The 20,331-nt window shown below is 44.7% G+C and overlaps 1 protein-coding gene across 11 annotated transcripts in view; it reads left to right on the plus strand.

The window, feature by feature from the left end:
- Window positions 1–20,331, plus strand: part of ehbp1l1a (EH domain binding protein 1-like 1a) — a 100,053-nt gene that overhangs the window by 35,929 nt on the left and 43,793 nt on the right. For 4 of the 11 annotated variants that reach the window (XM_063186364.1, XM_063186357.1, XM_063186359.1 and 1 more), the window contains exons 8-14: window positions 4,526–4,774; window positions 7,000–7,308; window positions 9,468–10,433; window positions 10,998–11,333; window positions 13,964–14,023; window positions 15,054–15,147; window positions 18,635–19,153. In XM_063186364.1, the coding sequence (XP_063042434.1) occupies window positions 4,526–4,774; window positions 7,000–7,308; window positions 9,468–10,433; window positions 10,998–11,333; window positions 13,964–14,023; window positions 15,054–15,147; window positions 18,635–19,153 (2,533 nt within the window). The remainder of the gene's footprint in view (window positions 1–4,525; window positions 4,775–6,999; window positions 7,309–9,467; window positions 10,434–10,997; window positions 11,334–13,963; window positions 14,024–15,053; window positions 15,148–18,634; window positions 19,154–20,331) is intronic. The other 7 variants (XM_063186360.1, XM_063186366.1, XM_063186367.1 and 4 more) reach the window with 5 other exon arrangements.

Here is a 20,331-nt window from a genome sequence, read left to right on the forward strand (position 1 = left end):
CTTGATGCCTGCTTGAAAAAGGCTAAATGACCATTTAGCAGTTTATCAATCAATCAATTAATCAATCAACTAATCAATCAAAAATTACATGTATTTATATATAGCACAATTTCACAATTACATAGTGCTTTCATTCACACACATGCACAAACACACTGAGTCACATCACTCTCCATTCTATCTTCTTCCTCGTCCTCTTTTTTCTTCATTTCCTGTTTTTTCACTTCCTCAATATGTTGCCACCGCATGGTTTCTCTCTCTCTCTCTCTCTCTCTCTCTCTCTCTCTCTCTCTCTCTCTGTGTCTCTCTCTCTCTCTCTCTCTCTCTCTCTCTCTCTCTCTCTCTCTCTCTCTCTCTCTCTCTCTCTCTCTCTCTCTCTCTCCCTCTGCCCCCTTCTGAACTGTGTGTACTCATTTTAACTGTGGTCTACTACTCTTGAGTCACCACTGTCTTCATGGCTCTGCTATTCCCCTCATATCTTTGTCTATCCTCTTCTCTTTCCTTTATTGGCCTTGCTCTTTTTTATTCTCATCTTTAGCCTTCTGTTTCATCCTGTCTTCTTCTCCTGTCTTCTTCTTCTTCTTCGCTGCTTTTCTACTCTGCGCTCCTCTTCCTCCTCTTCTTTCTTTCTCCGTCCCCTTCCGTCTTCCTTTCTTTCCTCCATCTCCTCCTCCCTCCTCCCTCGTTCTCCTTTTTCTTTCTTCCTTCATCTCGTTCCTCCCACCTCTTCTTCACCTCCTCCTCCTCCTCCTCCTCATTCCCTTCTTCTTCCTCATCTCCTCCTCAGGCCCCCCTGAGAAGGAACGGAAGAAGAGCCGCGAGATCGGCATGTTCACGGTCTCCATCCCCATCCCTAACCCCCCACCCCCACCCACGTCCGTGACCAAGCCCACCATCCATAACCCCCATAACTCCCCACCCGCCCTCCCACTCTCACTCCCACCCCCACCCAAACCCTCCGCTCCCCTCCCACCCCCACCCAGACCCTCCCCGCTCCAGTCTTCCATTTCTCCTCCTCTCCTCATCTCCCCCACCGCCGCTCCGATCTTCACCTCTCCCCATTCCCTCATCTCGGCCCCCCGCCACCCTGCTGGTGCCCCCGCACCCACCACCACCCCCACCCACCAGCAGCAAGGGGGGGCACCGCCATCTCTTTACTCCTTCACCCTGCCGGCCTTCACCCCGGCTCACCCTCCGGCCCTGCCTAAAATCTTCCAACCAGCTGCTAGATCAGGTATTGAGGCAATACGCAGTCCTGGACACTGTAAGTAAAACATTGCAGCCAGCTAAGCATGAAAAGGGTAGTTGCCCTGCTCCTTTTGGTTAGTCAACTCATGGCTTTCTCAACTTGAGTTAACTTACAAACCAAAGGCAGCAGGGCAACTTACTTTTTTACGATTAACTGGCTGCAATGTTTTACAGTACAGTGCATTGTGGGACTTTTAGTGTTTTTTTTCTCCCTAACTTTCGTGTATACTGTTTTCAGGGTAACGAGAATGGTGCTGGTGTCCATTACCGCACCAGTTACACTCGAAACCAAACTGCGTACCCGCAAACTACCGGTGTTCATAACGGGCTCTGATCTTTTTTGCATGTGACTGTGCGTTACCCAGAAAAATCTGCTGTTGTCATTTGATGAGAAAAATTTACTTCACAATTTGCATCGGGAACCAACTTTTTGGTTCCTGAATGCTCAGATTCTTGGCATAAACAGTTGTTTCATGATGTGGTGCGGGTACTGGGACCGGCACAGTTCTCTGTGAGCCTGAACGAAGAGCAGTGAAGTTTTATAGCCCAGAGATACTGTGATGGGTCAAAACAAAGAGTTAACTTGTAGGCAACTTGACATCTTGTTTGAGCTTGAAGATGTTTCTTCAGGTTTATTTATATATATTTATTTATAAAAATGTATTGTACTGTATCGTATCGTATAGTATCATATCGTATTGTATCATCATGCCAGAACATCTTCATGCCCCAAAAAGAAGCTCAGTTGCCTAAAGCTTAACAAGGACCTGTAAGAATGACAATTATTTCACAGGCACATACTGTATAGTCCACACACAATTGATAAACAGGACACGGTTCATAGGGAGTTTCTTCGGGATACCAATATGACGTCAGTTCCTAAGCTGCATTCTTATTACTTGCTTTGCTCCTTTCGGAGACTGGCGTGTTAAGAAGTTATGTCCATTCAGGAGACCAGAATTGATCCCACTTTGTTGCATTGGTGATGTGTAGTAGGATTATTTTGTTTGCCATATTGAAAATATTTCATGTTGCCCAGAGAGGCATTTAATCTTATAAGTGACGCCAGTAGGAGGGGGGTCATGGTCACTTGCCCTTGTCTTGCAGTGCAACTGCAGTGTACAGCCAGGTTTGTTGACTGTGCAACAACTCTGCGCAGCGTAGGAGCAATCAGCTGATTAAAACTGGGAACGCTTCTGGGACAGAAATAGACCCATTATAAATGGATACAGTAGGCAACCAAACTCCCTTCCGGTTCAGGGCACATCTCATGTGTGCAGTCCACTCCACTCCACTCCACTCCAGTGAGTGAACATTTAGCATTACGCATTTCGCTGAAATATGTTAGCTCTCACCTCAGGGGTTGCTATTTATAGAATATGACGGCACACATTCAATGTCCGATCCCTTGTTTCCCTAAATACACTAAATTAACACTAAAACAAAAAAGGAGCGTGTGGTTGTTTTATGTAAGAAGTTACATAAGTGAAATGATATATTGTTAATTATTCTTATTACTATGCATGTATGTGGCAGTGACTTACTGCCATATCCAGAAAAGAGCAAGGCTAGAAGCCCTACAGCAGGTGCAAGAACACCCCCACCACACACACACACGCAAACACACGCAAACACACACACACACACACACACACACACACACACACACACACACACACACACACACACACACACACACACACACACACACACACACACACACACACACACACACACACACACACACACACACACACACACACACACACACACACAGACACGCGCGCACACACACATACACATTACTGCAACCTCAGGCAGAGAGCTTCTTCTATTAGCTTTTGGGTTGTGTTGACTGGAGCTGAGACATCCCCTTATGACCAACACACATGCACTCACAGACACACAGACACACAGACACACACACACACACACACACACACACACACACACACACACACACACACACACACACACACACACACACACACACACACACACACACACACACACACACACACACACAAGCACATACACTCTCTCTCACACTCACACTCTCACTCACACTCACTCTCACACTCACACGCATGCAGGCAAGCACACACACACGCACACACACGCACACGCACACGCACACACACACACACACACGCACACACACACGCACACACATCTAGCACAGCACAGCACAGCACAGCACAGCACAGCACAGCACAGCACAGCACAGCACAGTACAGCACAGCACAGCACAGCACAGCACGACAGTTCCAACCAACCATAACCTCTACTCTCTGGAGAATATGTCACCAAAATAGATCACCCTGTGCCAAACGCCCTCCTTCCCCTGGATCTTAAATAATAGTGTGGAGTTCAACAATTGTTGTAATCAATGGTCGTCACCCAGTTGGTTCCTGCTTTTAAGCTGAAAGTAGCGGCTTCACGTCATGTTGAGTGAGGATCTATTTTCGTTCTACTTCCTGCCTGAGTATGGTCGCTAAGGAAGTGATGTCACAGTGAAGTGGCATATCAGTCGTGTTCAAGACGCATAAATCGTTGGCAACGCATTTCCTAAAACAGAAATGGGTTGCGCTGGATGCCCTGTTGTGTTCACAAGTCGTGAGCAAACATATCCGAAAGTTTGTTGTGGAACATAGGGAACTGTATCGTTGCTGCAGCATTAGTGGACAGTCATTTCAACTGTTTGTTCACCAAATACCGAAATGATTTAGCATTTTAGAGAACATATAGGTTTAGTTTACGAAAGACTTTAGTTGAGGGCATTTTGGAATGCTCTAGTAGCAGAGGCTTCATTATTTCATGATCCATTTGAAATGCAGTTTGCACTGTTCAAATTTTAAACTGCATTTCCTCAAACTCTTTTGTATCCATTCTGCATGCTGTTCATTCATTACTTAACTTTCCTAAATATATCTATTTCTGTCATTGAGCGTAGTTCCATGCATGGTATTCCGGTTTCAAACAAAGTATTACCAGTATTCAGTTTGAAACAAGTTCTGGAATATTCCATTAACTTGTTCTGCAACAATTCTGTGGAATAATGAATGATACAGTATATACAGGTCGGTGGGAATGAATGAAGATTTTACACGTGGGCAAACTGAATACTGTCACCATTCCCGTTCAAAATTTGCAATATTCCATGCATTAAACAGCGCTCATTGTTTCTCCCTTTTTTCTCTGCTTTTTTCCGTTTTTTCTTGCATTTTTCTATGTCCCTCACTTCATCCTCTCTCTCCTCCTCTCCCGTCATGTTCAGCATCGTCCTCTGCCTCTCGCCGAGGCCAGAGGGGCTCGGCTGACCTTCCGATGGGGCAACCCGGCCCCCCTCTCGAGGGTGCCACTGCCACGGCCCCCACCTTCTCCAAAGTCCCCCCTGCCGTCAAACCCAGACCCCTGTCCTTCACTGGCCCCGGCACCCCTCCTCAGCCCTCTCCTCTGTCCTCCTCCTCATCCACTGCTACTGCACCCCCCCATGCTGCTCCTGTACCCGATACCTCTCACACAGGTACCGCTTGGAAGCATGTGTGTGTCTGTGTCTGTGTGTGTGTGTGTGTGTGTGTGTGTGTGTGTGTGTGTGTGTGTGTGTGTGTGTGTGTGTGTGTGTGTGTGTGTGTGTGTGTGCGTGTGTGCGTGTTTGTGTGTGTTTGCATGTTTGCAGTGGCCCCATGTACTTCAGCTCCTTATGTAATTATCCCGTGTGTGAGTGTGTGTGTGTGTGTGTGTGTGTGTGTGTGTGTGTGAGAGAGAGAGAGAGAGAGAGAGAGAGAGAGAGAGAGAGAGAGAGAGAGAGAGAGCGTGTATGTTTGTATGTATGCATGTTCGCAGTGGTTCTTCGTGCTTCGGCGTCTTATATAATTATTCTCTCGCCAGCTGTGTGTGTGCACATGCTGTGTTTTGTGTGTGTGAGAGAGTCCTGTGGATATGTGTGTGTGAGCCCTGCGCATGCGGTGTGTATATGTGTCTGTGCGTGTGTGTGTGTGTGTGTGTGTGTGTGTGTGTGTGTGTGTGTGTGTGTGTGTGTGCTCGCAATGAGTCCTGTGCATGTAGTGTGTGTGTGTGTGTGTGTGTGTGTTTGTGTGTGTGTGTGTGCGCGCATGTGTGTGTGTGTGTGTGTGTGTGTGTGTGTGTGTGTGTGTGTGTGTGTGTGTGTGTGTGCGCGCATGTGTGTGCAGCATGTGTGTGTGTGTGTGTGTGTGTGTGTGTGTGTGTGTGTGTGTGTGTGTCTGCGTGAACTGCAGTGCCCCCTCACACGTCAGCTCTTTATATAATTATTTTCTGGGCAGCTGTGGTGCTGTAAGGTTGGTTATTATCTCTACAACAATAGGCATTACAGCGACTCTGCAGTCCAGGTGGACAAGAGTGATATACTGTATACTTTGCTTGGCTTGACATTAGGGCTGTAACGATAGTGTATCGAACCGAGAAATTGTGATACACAGAGTCACGATACCGTATCGCGATAAAAGGAGGCAGTATTGTGATACGCCCTTTTAACGTTTTGATACACATCAGCCCCGAAAACAACCAAATGAGATGAAGTGATAGTGCTTCCAAGCATCATCATTATTTTATAGAAACTTACAAATTATTAGTAGCTTCTTGTAACCTATTCTACCTATAAACTATAATAGTTTTATTCATAAAGTTTATAATGTTGGCAAATGTGAAATCGTGGGGTGTATCAAACCGTAGGTCATGAATAGTGTTACAAACCGAATCGTGAGTTGACTGTATGGTTATAGCCCTTTACATGTCTGTTATAATAGTTCCCTGTGTTGACTCCATTGTTGGGTTCTTTGATAGTAGCAGCTGTTTATTAGCCAGGTCTTACCGTCCCCTCTAACTAATTCGTGGCAGGTGTGGCCCGGTGGTTAAGGAGATGGGCTTTACATCAGAGGGTTGCAGGTTCAAATCCCACCCTTCCACTCCCTATCTCAGTCCATGGCTGAGGTGCCCTTGGGCAAGGCGCCAAACCCCACACTGCTCCAGGGACTGTAACCAATACTCTGTACAGATAATAACTGTAAGTTGTTTTGGATAAAAATGTCAGCTACGTGTAATGTAATGTAATTTAATTCACACAGAGAGGGTATAGAACGGCTGGATTGAGAAACGACTTGTGGTGGCAGTGATGAACTCTGTTGAAATTTGAAATGCGCGTCTTATTATACAGTAGGCCCGCCGATGGACCCATCTGTAGTAAGAGGCTACTAGGTTCAACGTACTTGAGTAGTCTTCACACCCTCATCTCATCTCCATCAAACAATATTTAACTTTCACTTAAATGTTTTGTTCTTTGATTTCATTTTTTTTCCTTTTCTCATTGTTGCCTTTACTTACGTTTGTCCTTGCCATCTTTCTCTGTCCCTTTCTTACTTCTTCCTTCATTTCTTTCCTTCTTTCTTTCTTTCTTTCTTTCTTTCTTTCTTTCTTTCTTTCTTTCTTTCTTCCTTCATTTCTGTCTCGCTTTCTCTCTTTCTTTCTTTCTTGCTTTCTGTCTTTCTTTCTTTCTTTCTCTCTTTCTCTGTCTCTGTGTCTTTCTTTCTTTCTTTCTTTCTTTCTTTCTTTCTTTCTTTCTTTCTTTCTTTCTTTCTTTCTTTCTGTCTTTCTCTCTTTCTATCTTTCTCTCTCTCTTTCTCTGTCTTCTCCTCTTCTCTTTCTTTCTTTCTTTCTCTCTTTCTTTCTTTCTTTCTTTCTCTGTCTCTCTATCTCTTCTCCTCTTCCATGCAGTCACCTACTCAGCTGCCCGCTCCAGTGCGTGGAGGCCCCACAGCTTCCCCTCCTCTCTCGGCCCCTCTCCTCCAACCTCCATTCGTTCTCCTCCGCCACCCACATGTGCTCCTCCTCCTCCACCTCCTCTTGCTTCTCTTCCTGCTACTCCTGATTCTCTTCCTCCTGTTCATCTCGGCTCCTCTGCTCCCGGCGTGGCAGCGCTGCCCACGGCCCGTCACTCGAAGTCGTTCCACGACTCGGTGGCCGAGCCCGGTTCTGTCTCCGCCCTAATCAGGCCCACCAGCCTGCCCTCTGACCCCGAGTCAGGTAGATACACGGCAGAACAGGAAGTCACCCCACCCCAACAGGAAATCACCCATACCACCTGTATGGTACACACATATAGTAGCAGGGGCAGTGGTAGATACATGGTGGATTCCAAATGGAAGGCAGTGGCTCGATGACTCCCTCCCTACATAAGTAGGTGTCTGATCAGATATGAATTCCGTCGTGAAGTTACCTGATGAGGCGGTTGTTACGAACGACACTAACTAGAGTGCTGCCCGGCGATTCAATGGCGGGAGTTGCGTTCATCACGTTAGCGCTTAGCTTTAAGTAGAGCGATGAAAGGCCGCCAGACGGCTGAAGCGTAAAATAGGCTATAAATAGATCTAGCAACATCATATTTATATACTACAATGTTGATTTATCGCTTAGTAAATAAGTGTCAGAATAAAGAGCATTTTAAGGTAGCAGCTTGGGTATCCCCGTTACGCCCACAAATTCAGTCAACTGCCAAAGGAGGAAGTAAAGCCATTTTCCGTTTGGAATCGCACTTGATGACTTGATGTTCAGTTAGCTCACTGGAAGGACAGCGACTTCCCCCGTTTGGAATCCACCCCATGTGTCCAGTAGTACTAAATAGAAACGTGCATGACAGCCAATAGCATAGATCAGGGGTGCCTGACCCATGAGCAGGGGCAGACAAACTTGGTTGACACCGTGGCCTCGGTTACATGGGACACCTAATTCCAAATGAACTAAATTTAATTCTGAATAAAACTTAATTCTGCTTTGAAAACATCATGTAAACAATTTCCACAATTTGCAACTAACTAATTAGTTTGGAACTAATTAATTCTGGGTTATTAATTCAGATTAAAAACATCATGTAAACTTGGCCACTGAAAGTCAATTCCTTCTGCATTTGCTCCTAACACCGGTGATTTCACTAATTAGCGCATCGTCCCAACTAAAGGGATGTGGTAATTAGGATCAGCTGGTTCATTGCTTTGGCTGGAGCAAATACTGTATGTGAGAGGGTTTTTACTTTTTGCCCACAAGCCCCCAAAGCCCACAACCCCCCAGCTAGCACCTGCATGCAGATTGGATCTTACCGTATGCTCCATGTTTTCAGTCTTTAAAAACATAAAGGCTGAAATATTGCTAGTGTTTATGACGTGAGCTTCCGTGAGCACCGTTGTTTTTGTTAAGATTAGCAGTAAGTAAATGGTTAGCTGGTGTTTCCTGCAGGTCTTGTAACATGTCAGGTTCAGCAAAACATGGAAGACAGGAGGTTTTTACTAGGTTTAATACTACTTGAGTGGATTAAGTGGCTCCTCGTCATGGCTGGACAGGCCATATGGCATACAGGGCATTTTCCCAGTGGACTGTTAATGTTTTCGGCCCTCCCCTCTTCTCAATGGAATCAGTCCTAATGCCGCTTCAGTAAGCCTATATGAAATAGTCAGATATAAACAAACATCTCATATTAAATGACTAAAATTGTTGTCACAGGCTTAATTGTTTTTCTCAGTGCCTGGTGGATCGGTCTTGGCTGAAAATGCCTGGCCCAATTTTTTTCTCCCAGTCCAGCCACGCTCTCCGTTCTTGATATTTCTCTGTTTTGCCCTCTGTGTGCCCGGCCACAGCTGGTCTCACTTACAGTAGCTAGCATGTTACTGTAACTTAGCTTGTTAGCATTAGTCTGAATGTTTATTTTTGTTGAAAGAACAAATGGAGCTGGTCATTTTACTCTTTTGTAGTGTAATGTGTCTATTGTTGACCCTGTATGTTTTGTCTTACACTGTGACAGTCGTAAAGTAATTCCCTTTTCTTTTCCCGTCTTGTGTTCTCCATACCATATTTAAACAATCTGCTGACATGTGAATCTGCATCTAACTCTAAAACTTCTGCTGTCTTTGTCCCTCTTTCCTCTTTCTGTTCCTCTCTTCTCTGTGAACCTCACATGTTCCCTTTTCTTTCATTACCCCCTCTTTCATTCCCCCCTCTTTCTCTGTGAACCTCACATTTCCCCCCTCTTTCTTCCTTGACTCTTTTTTTATCTCTATTTCCTTCTCTTTTTATTTATTGCATCACTCTTTGCATCACTCTTTCGTTGTGATTCCATTCCATCACTCAATTCCATAATTCCATTCCATCCCATCCCATGCCATTCCACCCTCATTGGCACCTGATTAACATAGCAGCATCCTGGCAGGACGAATGGCGCTCCCCAAAACACACCACGCCCCTCGCCCCAGTTCCTATCCCCACCACCGTCCCTCCTCCAACTCTCAGACCCTCCTCCACCACCACCACCACCACCCGCACTGACTCGGCCGACACCGTCCCTCTGCAGACAGCGCAAGGCTTGGAGACATTCTGTAATCCTGCATCCTTTTCCTCTTCCTCCTCCCCCTCTCTGTCAACTCCTCCCATTGTCCCCCTGGCCCCTCCTCCCTCATCTGTGAAAGCCACTCCCCTTGTCCCCTCGTCCGTTGTCGGCTCCATGCAAACTCACCCTGCTGTGCGTTCTTCTGCATCTACGTCTGCTGCTGCTGCGGCTGCCCAGTCCTCTGCTGCCATCACCGTGTGTGCCACTGTCCATGCCTCGCCTCCCTCATCCCAAACTCCGCCCCCTACCCTGGCTTCACTTCCTGCTGCTGCTGATTCCCCTATGGAAGTAGAGAGCATGGCTTTGACTCCACCCACAGCACAGGTCACTCCCCCACTACACACCACTCCCACACCACTGTCTCCTCCCCTTGATCTGGCTTCATTTCCTGGTATCGCTGATTCCCCAATGGAAGTAGAGAGCATGGCTTTGACCCCACCCACAGCAAAGGACACTCCCCCACTACACACCACACTCACCTCACTGTCCCCTCCCTCTTCACTTTCCTCCATCGATCCATACATGGTCATGGCACCCACCGTCCAACTGTCCCCGGATGTCTGTCTTTCTTTCATCCCCTGTCCCTCTGTCCCTCTCTCCCCTGACCCTTCTGTGTCTCCTGACTCCATCCCCTGTTCCCCTGATGTCTGTGTCTCCTCTGATCCTGTTGTCTTTACTGCTGATGCTGCCCAAGTTTCCTGTGTTGTCAGTGCCAACCCTGCCAATCCTTCAGCTGCTACGGCTGCTGCTCCTGCCTCCGTTGTCTCCTCGTCAGGTACAGAGAACAGAGAGACTAAAGGCACAAGCATTTGTTTAAAAAAATAATCTATCATGGCCATCGGATCTGGTGCATGTCCTGAATGTAAAAACCCTGCCATATATTTGACCCAACCATTTTCTCATATTGGTCAGGTTTGAGACACAAATCAACAGACAGGTGATTTGGTATAAATATAAATCATTTGTGGAATTACCTTTGTTAAGTGTACATGCAGAAGAACTATGTGGCAGGGTGTTTATTTTATGCACTCTGCAATGGCACCTCTGTCAGAAATGCTTGCTTGACCTCTGTCTCGCTGTGAGTGGTTTGGTTCATTAGTTGGTTTGAAAAGCTAACACAACACAAACAAACATGGCCTCCAATTCCTCTTTCCAATTGGGTTACCTGTCATTTAAAAAAAAAAAAAAAAACCTTTACACCCCTTTATCCTACCTACACTTCTCTTTCTTTTGTTTTCTCCTCCTCTCTGTGTGTGTCTCTCTCTCAATCTCCCTCCCTACCTCCCTCTCTCTCTCTCTCTCTCTCTCTCTCTCCCCTTTCGTCTTTTCGCTGGCACAGCCTCTGCCCCTGCCCCTGCAGTCCAGGTGTGTGAGTGGCGTCACCAGGTGGTGCCCACTGTGTTGCGCCCCAGTGCCCGGAAACCTCAGGCCGTCCCTGCCGACACGGAGACCCCTGTCCCTATGCCCGTCGTTCCCTCTCCTGATCCTCCTGCTCCTCCTAGTGCCGCTGCTGTAGGTGCTCCTGCAGCTGCTACTGTGCTCCCCTCTTCTCCAACTCCTGCCACCTCTAGTCCTCTTCCTCCTCCTCCTCCTCCTGTGCAGGCCCAGGTTTCTTCTTCTCCCCTTTCCTCGCCTCCTGTGCCCCCCTCTGCTCCCCTGTCTGATGAGCAAACAGGTATTGCACCAGTTGTGCTGTGGAAACCACTTTTCAGATCTGAAAGTTGTGGGTAGTTGCGTTGGAACAATAATGCACGGCTTGATCACTGACTCCCTCTGGTGGTCTGGTGTGTGTGTTGCAACTTCACATTTCCAAAGGCGAGCCGAATGAGAGTCACACAAACAAAATATGAAAGCTGATGCCGCACAGAAGTCCTATTTTTTTTATAGGTGCAGACTAACTTTTCAATGCTCACGTATCTTCATCGGAGTTCAGAGTCCATCAGATCATGGACTTACTCTAAGCCTTTCAATGCTCATGCCCACTTTATCTACTCATAAGCCTTCAAACAGTTTTTCTCGATTGCTTACACACAATTTCTGGTACGTCACACACAATTCTGGAAACATCTCACCCATTTCCCAACTCCCCTAACCAATGTCACTGAACAATAAACACAATTCCTTCTTTACACTCACATTTCAGTTTTAAAACACACTCTTTTCAAAACACTACACACAATTATCTGGATTAGACACAATTTCATTCAAAATACTAAAATCAACTGCCATACTATGTTCACTTCCTCATCACATGGGCAAACTCTCTTCATATCTGTTTACAATCTGAAATCATCACCCCATAAGGACACACATTGTCACGGACCAGACAGAAGAGGACCTCAAATGCGTCACGATTTGAAAGTTTATTGATTTTTTTGGGGAAAGGGAGTTGGGAGAGCGAGTCTTGGGAACCTGTGTGTGTGTGTGTGTCCCAGCAGCAGAGAAGCATCCGATGGTGGTGGAGGGTCCGGGAGTCCTGGGAGGGGGAACACACACACACACACAACAGGAGAGATCAATGAATGCAGAAGTACAGGCAAGGGTAGGCAGTAATCGTGGTCGTAAAGTCAGAAAGGCAGGTCGGTTTACCGGGGATCAAGATCAGGCAGGTTTGCAGAGCGGAAGGCAGGTCGGGTTGTCAGGGGCTGGAGATCAAGCAGGTTTGCAATCAGGTCCGGGTTCGATCACAGGAGTCAGAGAGTTGTAGCCAGGAAACAGGAGTCACTGGAGTGAAGTTCACAGACGGTCTGACAAAGGAGAACTGAAAACCAGAGCTTTAAATACAGAGGTTAACGAGTAGAGGAAATGCAGTGCAGCTGGATGGCCAATGAGGTGAGAGAGTGAGAACAGGTGGAGCAATTAGGCAGAGCAGAGTGGAGAGTGAGGGATAATTGAAAGTGATTAAGCTTGTAGACAGAAGCCAGGAGAGATATCATGACACACATTGCATGTGATATTGATGAAACCATGAGTGGAGGCAGTGAGAACACACATTTGTTTAGTTTTTGATCTCCAAAATATGTAATACAAGAGATCACTTTCATGTGGTTACCCAATATTATACACCAAATTAGTGCACATTTTTTCAATGTCAGAAAAATATGTAAAATATATTTTTTGCCACACATCTGTGTACTCTGAGTCTGTTTGTGTGTTGTGGGAATTAAGTTTTCCAACTTATGTCATAGTATCCATGCAATGCAGAACAAAAAAGCCCAAATTACTGTCTGTATAGTAATACCAGAGATTCTTTAAGTATATAGAGATATGCCAACATAATAGGTTTCTATGGGCACCTAACGTGACCAGGCTCCGGTCTGCCTAAAGGGGCGTGTCATAATGCTCCTAGAATGAATAAAACAGTCCTTAGATCTGCCTAGGTCTGCCTAAAGGGGGATTTCCCCCCTCCCTCTTGCGACAGTAGAACCCGGAAACAATGGGCCAACGGAACCTCTCTCTTATCTACTCTCTCTGGTAATACGTAAAGGGAGGAATTAGTTTTATCCTGTGCCCAACAGTGTTTTAATGGCTCTAAAACTGTTTATTGTAGTGACTGTGTGTGTCATTTGAAGACAAAATGAGCTTTTTACAAGAGAGTACATCATTTTGAGACAAGACATTCATTTTTCAGGGGTAGTGAGGGGTTTTGCCTGTTGTGTGTGAATTTTGGGGATTTGTGTGTAGAGTTTTGAGAATTCGAGAACTGATTCCGAAAATTGTGTGTAAGCAATCGAGAAAAACTGTAAGTATTACAGTAAAAAATCAAACAGATTAATGTCCCTCAATGGCAACTAGACAACGCCCCCTCTGAGCTGTATCCTTCTCAACGCTCCCTAACCCCCCTGGGGGCTTGTAGAGCCCCTGTTGAGAAACACTAATCTACAGTACACCTACAGTACACATTAACTTAATCTAGGGGTTGCAGGTTCGAATCCCACCTGACCTCTCCCTACATCTCTATCCATGGCTGAAGTGCCCTTGAGCAAGGCACCTAACCCCACATTGCTCCAGGGACTGTAACCAATACCCTGAAAAAAAAACCTGTAAGTCGCTTTGAATAAAATGAAGGCGTCAGCTAAGTGTAATGTAATGTAATTAACATAAAAAAGATGTCTGTGCTGCACCAGCTTTCTTTTATTATTATCCCGTCCTGTCCTGGTTGCACCAGACTGCCTCTACCTGAAGCGCAGAGATCTCTCTCCTCTGTTGCTCCTTTGAGGATCACATGTGTTCCATTCTGGAACATTCTGGAACATTCTGGGATCCATTGAATGTAAATGTGGTTGTCATGTCATGTCGTTCCAGAGTACCAGAGGCAGCTCAGCACATTAGCAGAGGAGGAGCTGACCAGCTCAACCAGTCCAAGTGAGTAACTCCAAGTATATGTACCAGGGGTGCATTTCGCGAAACCAAAGTTGCTATCTATGGTAGCTACTTCGTTGTTTGCAATGCAATTTCCCATTGGTAACCAACCAAGTTGCTAATTGCTAACAACTACACTTTTGAGAAACGCACCTCAGAGTTGTAGAAAGTACAGATGTAATAACAGCACTAGTGTTGTGATATTACATAGTTGAAACCATGTCATATGATACGTCTGGTGTTGTAATCACAGCTATAAGAGTACAGTATGTCTACTTTAGAAAACTCTGATATGTACTTACAGTACCTGTGCAGGATGGTACATGGACTTTTTTCTGATCATGTTTGAATGAAGTGAGTTAACCCCTTCATGTAGAGACTCTTTTATACTATTATTTTTTTTACCAAAATTGTAGTGACCAACTCTTAATCTGTTACCTAAAGGGGTATGCCACTATTTTGGGGCTGAATATGGTTAAAATGGTTGCCCTGGGTTTATAAAGGTGGTGAAGTGTCTTATTTTTCACGTTAGGCGTTGTCTTGTCTTAAGGAGGGAGTAAGTATATAAGCTAGTGAGAGTCAATGGATCGCACATGCTACACTGATCCATTGACTTTCACTAGCTTAGCTACATACTCCCTCTTTTAACTTGTGTTACAGCATGAAAAATAAGACACTTTACCACCTTTATAAACACCGGCCAACGATTTTAACTGTATTAAGCCCCAAAATAGTGGCATACCCCCTTAAAAGACTTGGTGATCTCATATCAATGTTGTTGAATACTGTTGCTGCCAAAGCAAAGCTTCAGCTTCAGCAACAGGCCTTTTTTCAGTGAACTACACACACACACACACACACACACACACACACACACACACACACACACACACACACACACACACACACACACACACACACACACACACACACACACACACACACACACACACACACACACACACACACACTTACTTGTACGCTTGTCTTGTCTTGACCTGTGGCATTCCATCCTGTCTGTCATGCTATCTAGCGGAAGACAAACACTTGAACCTCGGGCGTCCAGGGGAGAGGAAACGAGAAGGGGACTCCATGTTCGGCCTGGAGGTGGTGAAGGCAGCCAAAGGGTGAGTGAGTGACAAGGAGGAAAACTTGCATGAAATAGGGGACGGAAGCAATAATATAACACACCGAAATCGAACACTAATAATCTTGTGGCTTGATGCTCAAGCTGTTCAATGCTTTGCTACTGGTGTGGTTTTGAAAGTGTATACTCTACGTTTTGTGTGTTGTTGCAATGAATTGAACAATAATAATCTCATGGCTCGATGCTCAAGTTGTTCACGTGAAAGACCAACGCTTCGCTTTTTGGTATGGATTTGACAGTGTATGCTCTACGTTTTCTGTGTTGTTGCAATGAATTGAACAATAATAATCTTACAGCTTGATGCTCAATCTTTTCACGTGAAACAGCAATGCTTTGCTACTGGTGTGGATTTGAAAGTGTATACTCAATCTGTGGATTGGCACTGCCCTCACGATCCGATTCTATCACGATTTGGGAGGTAGCGATTTGATTCGATCCGATTCAATTCTACAATGCATTGCAATGCATTACATTTCTACTGAAAGCAAAGCAAATGTTTCATCAGTCATGATGAGGCAATACAAGCAGTCAGATACTGAGCAACAATTTATTGGCTGTTTTCTGTATCAGTCTGGATCAGTCTGTATCAGTCTTGCAATGCTTTGAAGTACTTTTATTTAATTTAACATTCATTTGCTCCTGAAATATCCACGGAAGTAATTGAAACTAAAAAAAAATGCCGGATCGATTCTGGAACTTGCCGCATTGAATTGGATCGTCCATGCCCCGCATTGGATTGCATCGCCGAATCGATCATTGTTGACACCACTAGTATAGTCTACATTTTGTGCGTAGTTGCAATGAATTGTGATGAAGATGGTAAATAATCTTACGGCTTGATGTTGAGATTCTTCATGCGATAACAACGCTTGTCAAAGCATCTGTTTGTTTGGAAGTGGTTGCTATGCAGTCAAGTTGTGGCTATGAAGTGTGATTGATGGGTCTTTGCTGTGGACCATCTCTTTTGACATTAACATTTTATATCAGGATTTTATATGTGGCTTTTTGTTGGACATTTGCTGTTCTAATACATATGTAATAATCATATGGCTATCCGTGTGACGTCAATGCTTTGGGGTCTGCCCATTGGTCCGACAGCCCATTAGTCCGACAGACAATAAGCCATAAGAGAGCATCATGCAGCTACTAGGGTAGGCTAGGTGGGCACATCTTTTCAGACAAAAACACGCCTGGGCATAGTTCTTACTTTTCATTCAACTTAAAAGTGAATATTTACAATCGTATGACACTAAAATAATTGTATACTGACAGAACATGCCTTTACTGATGATTAGGGTTAGGAATTGTTTAGGTTTGGGCATAGTTTTAACGTGTGTTGTCGGACTAATGGGATGTCGGACTAATGGGCCGTCGGACCAATGGGGTGTAACCAATGCTTTGCAACTCCTGTGGGTTTGGATGTGGCTGCTCTACAGTCTTTGCGTGTTGTGGCAATACTTTGTGATGTTCTTTTGCTGTGGACAATTTACTGGCACTTAAGTTTTTGTTCAACAACCACTGTTGAGGTTGCCTGGCTATCGCAAGACCATATCACAAGTGAGATATAGTCTGGGAACCCTATACATGTGTTAATTTCCTTGCAGTTGAGGTCTATGTGTATTTGCAATTCTATCTACCTGTAAAGCTTGATGGTTGATGGAAAACTGGTTTCTCATGTGTTATCGACATGATGTCGACCTGTGAACGAACTACAAGCTTTCGTTTGTCTAGTAATATGTCTTGCACTCCTTCCCCGTTCTGTGTTTGGATTCTCAAACACGGACAAAGATTTCAGTCAGGGTTTCCATGCAGTCCTTCAGATCGGAACAAATGCACAAGGCAGCGTGGCAATTCCCGGGCTACTGTTGTGGTTGAAAGAAGTCAACACACTTGAAATCCTATGACGTTTCTACTATGTGTCATCAAAACTTGAATCAGACATTGTTCTAATCTACATCTTGACAGAGGATGTGCACATTTTTATTTAAAGGTGCACTGTGTCATTTTTAGCAGTTTATTTCCAATGTTACCTTTTTCTCGAATACCTACCAGCACCATCAAATTCTAAATATTCATTATGACTGACAAAATTGCACTTTCCATCCAAGTCCGCTATTTTGAATTTCCAAAACTAGACATTTTTACTTGCTGAAAACTTGCTGTACTTTGGTCATGATAGTAAATATTAGTTTATTATTTAGTAAATATTCATGAAAAGATCAAATTTGGCAATAGGCAGCACAGTTTCAATGAGCAGCATATTTGCAATACCCGCTCTGTCCAGAATCCTACATAGTGCACCTTTAAACTTGCCTGGTTAACACCAGACCTAATCACAAGTGACTTCCAGATCGAAACGATTGTGTAGAACTAAAGGCAGTATGGGAGTTCCCAGGCTACCTTTAAACGACTGTTTTGGTACCAATTGTATACTGTGTCGGGTTCAAATCACAATTGATCAGAAATAAAAAAGAAAAACAGATGTATTAAATGCATGAGTACTAAAAGGAAGGAAGTATTATGGTTCTGCATGTTTTCTCCGCAAATTGAGAACCCTGTGAGACCTTCAAATATGCAAAACCTTAACTCGCACACAAAGCAGTATTTTTTCAGCATTTGAGTTCAGTGAAGTTTTAAAGCGCATACCGTAATTTTATAATACACGTGCCACTGTGTCACTTATGTCACTACATGGTGTTGTCAACATATTTGTTTAGGAAACAAAAAGATATCCCTATGCGCTCTGCAAAAAAAAACCAACAACAACAACAAAAATAATGCAACAACAATTTGCACCCAGGTTGTTGAGATGAAAGAAAGACATGGCTTTGCTCACCTTGACAGGTTGTTTTAACAGATTGCTCTAATTGAGGGTGCCTCTGTACGGGGAACATGCTTGCATACAAATTTTATTGTCGGTAGATCATTTAATGCTGTCAATTCATTGTTGTTGTGCTTCATTCACCACGTTGGCAGCTGTTTGTCCTCAGATAACTTTGTGGAGCATTAGACTGGTTATTACATGCTAACATGTGATTGATATCGTCATACCTGTTGTCAGCTACTGTACGTATGTTTTTAGAAATGAAGAAATTAGAGGCTTGGATATGCGCTTTTGGCAAAAAAAAAAAAATGAGACCCTTGTGTGTGCTTGTGTGTGCAGCTTGTGCATCCTGGCTATTGCACGGGAAAGGCAAAAGATGACGGTTGGCTCACCTTGAAAAACTGTGAAGTAGTTTGAAGTATTTTGCAGATCTGACTGGATATGATGATATACTATACTAACTAGTAGTTTGCAACAGTGCCACTGGATGTTCTGCTTTCTGGTACTCACCGTTAGCACGAGGCTATCATAGTCATATTGATATAGTCATATTGATATATCATATTGATTGAGTCGTCTTTGATTTTGTGAGTATAGAGCCATGTGAGGTTCAGTCTCTGATCATGGTGTATTTTCCCTTCAGACTGGACAACATGACTCCTCTACTGCCCCCCAGTCCAAAGCAACCCAGTCCCTCAGAATTCACATATTTCGAGCTGCCAAAAACGCCTAGTGACGCCCCTGAGAAAAGTCCCGCAGAAGCATCCCCCACCAAACCCACAAAGTCACACCCTTCCCCACCCTTGAATGTATCACTGCCAAAGGAGGTATCTGCATCCTCAAAGGTGTCCACAGAGGCTTCAAAGCCATTGGCTGCTGAGCCGGTACCTCCACCCATCCCGCCAAGGGCCTCTGAACGAGAATCCATCTATGTTTCCCAACGAGACTGGAGGGTGATCCCTCTGACTGATCGTGAGGGTTCCGCCAGCCCTGGCTCAGCCTATGACCTCATAGACGAGGATGAGATTCCAGTAGCGGAAGAGCGGGAGGCAGGAAAGGAATATAAAAAGGCGAAGGAAGTGATGAAAAAGCAGGATGTCGGTCTTGCCTCAGTGGGAGAGGAGTGTGAAATGGTTCTAGAAAAGCCTCACGTAGACTGGGGGTAAGTGGGACATGGAGCTATAGAGCTGGGAAAAAAACACTAGAGTGGACACACATTGGGGGAGAGCGCCTCCGCCTTGTCCCTCCGTGTAGGGAGATCTGTGTTCAGCATTCAATGTGAATCAATGGAGACACCTCTCTCAAAAATAGTACTTTGAAAATATCAAGTGACACATTAAACAGCGACAGTATTTGAAATGTCAGGCTAGATATCTACCTAAACACATTTATAAAATAAATGAAAAAAGTTCAGTTTAGTTTAAATACATATTTAGCTAGACATTTGAAATATTTTTCTTGTTGACTGTGTCAATGGATATTTTCAGAGAATTAAGCCTTTTGTTTGACAGAGGTGAGCCCTTTCTCCACTGATTTACATCGACACGACGAGTACATTTACTCATACATGTAAGATTGCCAATAGGATTGCCACAACACTGTCTTTGTGGTCACTCTAGTGTTTTTTCCAGTTCACTGCATGGAGCTACCAAAGACTTGTGTGTAGTCAGTGTACAAAAGCAGCATGTTTGTCAGAGAGTTGCAGGTTTGAGCAGTGTTGCCAGATTGGGCGGTTACCCGCTCAATTGGGCTGCTTGGGATGGTGGTCTGCAGGTAAAAACGGGAAAAAATGGCCATTTGGTGGTTTTTTCTGCAGTTTTATGCCCATAGAAATCAATGCAATTTGTTGAAATTGTGCAGAATTTAGCGCCTTTTGCTGTTTTTTGATAACCTTTTGGCGGGATTTGATCAGACACATCTGGCAACACTGGGTTTGAGTCCCACCCTGACCAATAGGAAGAAGGAGTATCCCCACAACTTCATCCAGGACAAAAATGCCCTTGAGCAAGGCACCTAACTCTGCATTGCTCCATGGACTGTAACCAATACCTTGTAACAACTGTAAGTCGCTTTGGGTATGAGTTCTAACTAGGTGTAATGTGTGTGTAGGTGTGTGTGAATGGGTCTACAGTATGTGCTACAGTGTATGCCTAGCTGTGTTCATTGTCTTTGACGTTGGTCTGGCTTGCACCTAAAGGATATCTGTTGTGAAGCTTCAACTCCCTGCATAAAACCAGTAGCATGAGTGTGTTCTAGGTACAGTGTCGTGGTGGCATGGACAGTAGCACAATAGGTAACACGTACGTTCATTTTGTTGTGTTTCTGCCTTGGTCAAGCAAG

The sequence above is a fragment of the Engraulis encrasicolus genome, chromosome 21 (genome assembly GCF_034702125.1).
Source record: "Engraulis encrasicolus isolate BLACKSEA-1 chromosome 21, IST_EnEncr_1.0, whole genome shotgun sequence".
Classification (NCBI taxonomy): Eukaryota; Metazoa; Chordata; class Actinopteri; order Clupeiformes; family Engraulidae; genus Engraulis; species Engraulis encrasicolus.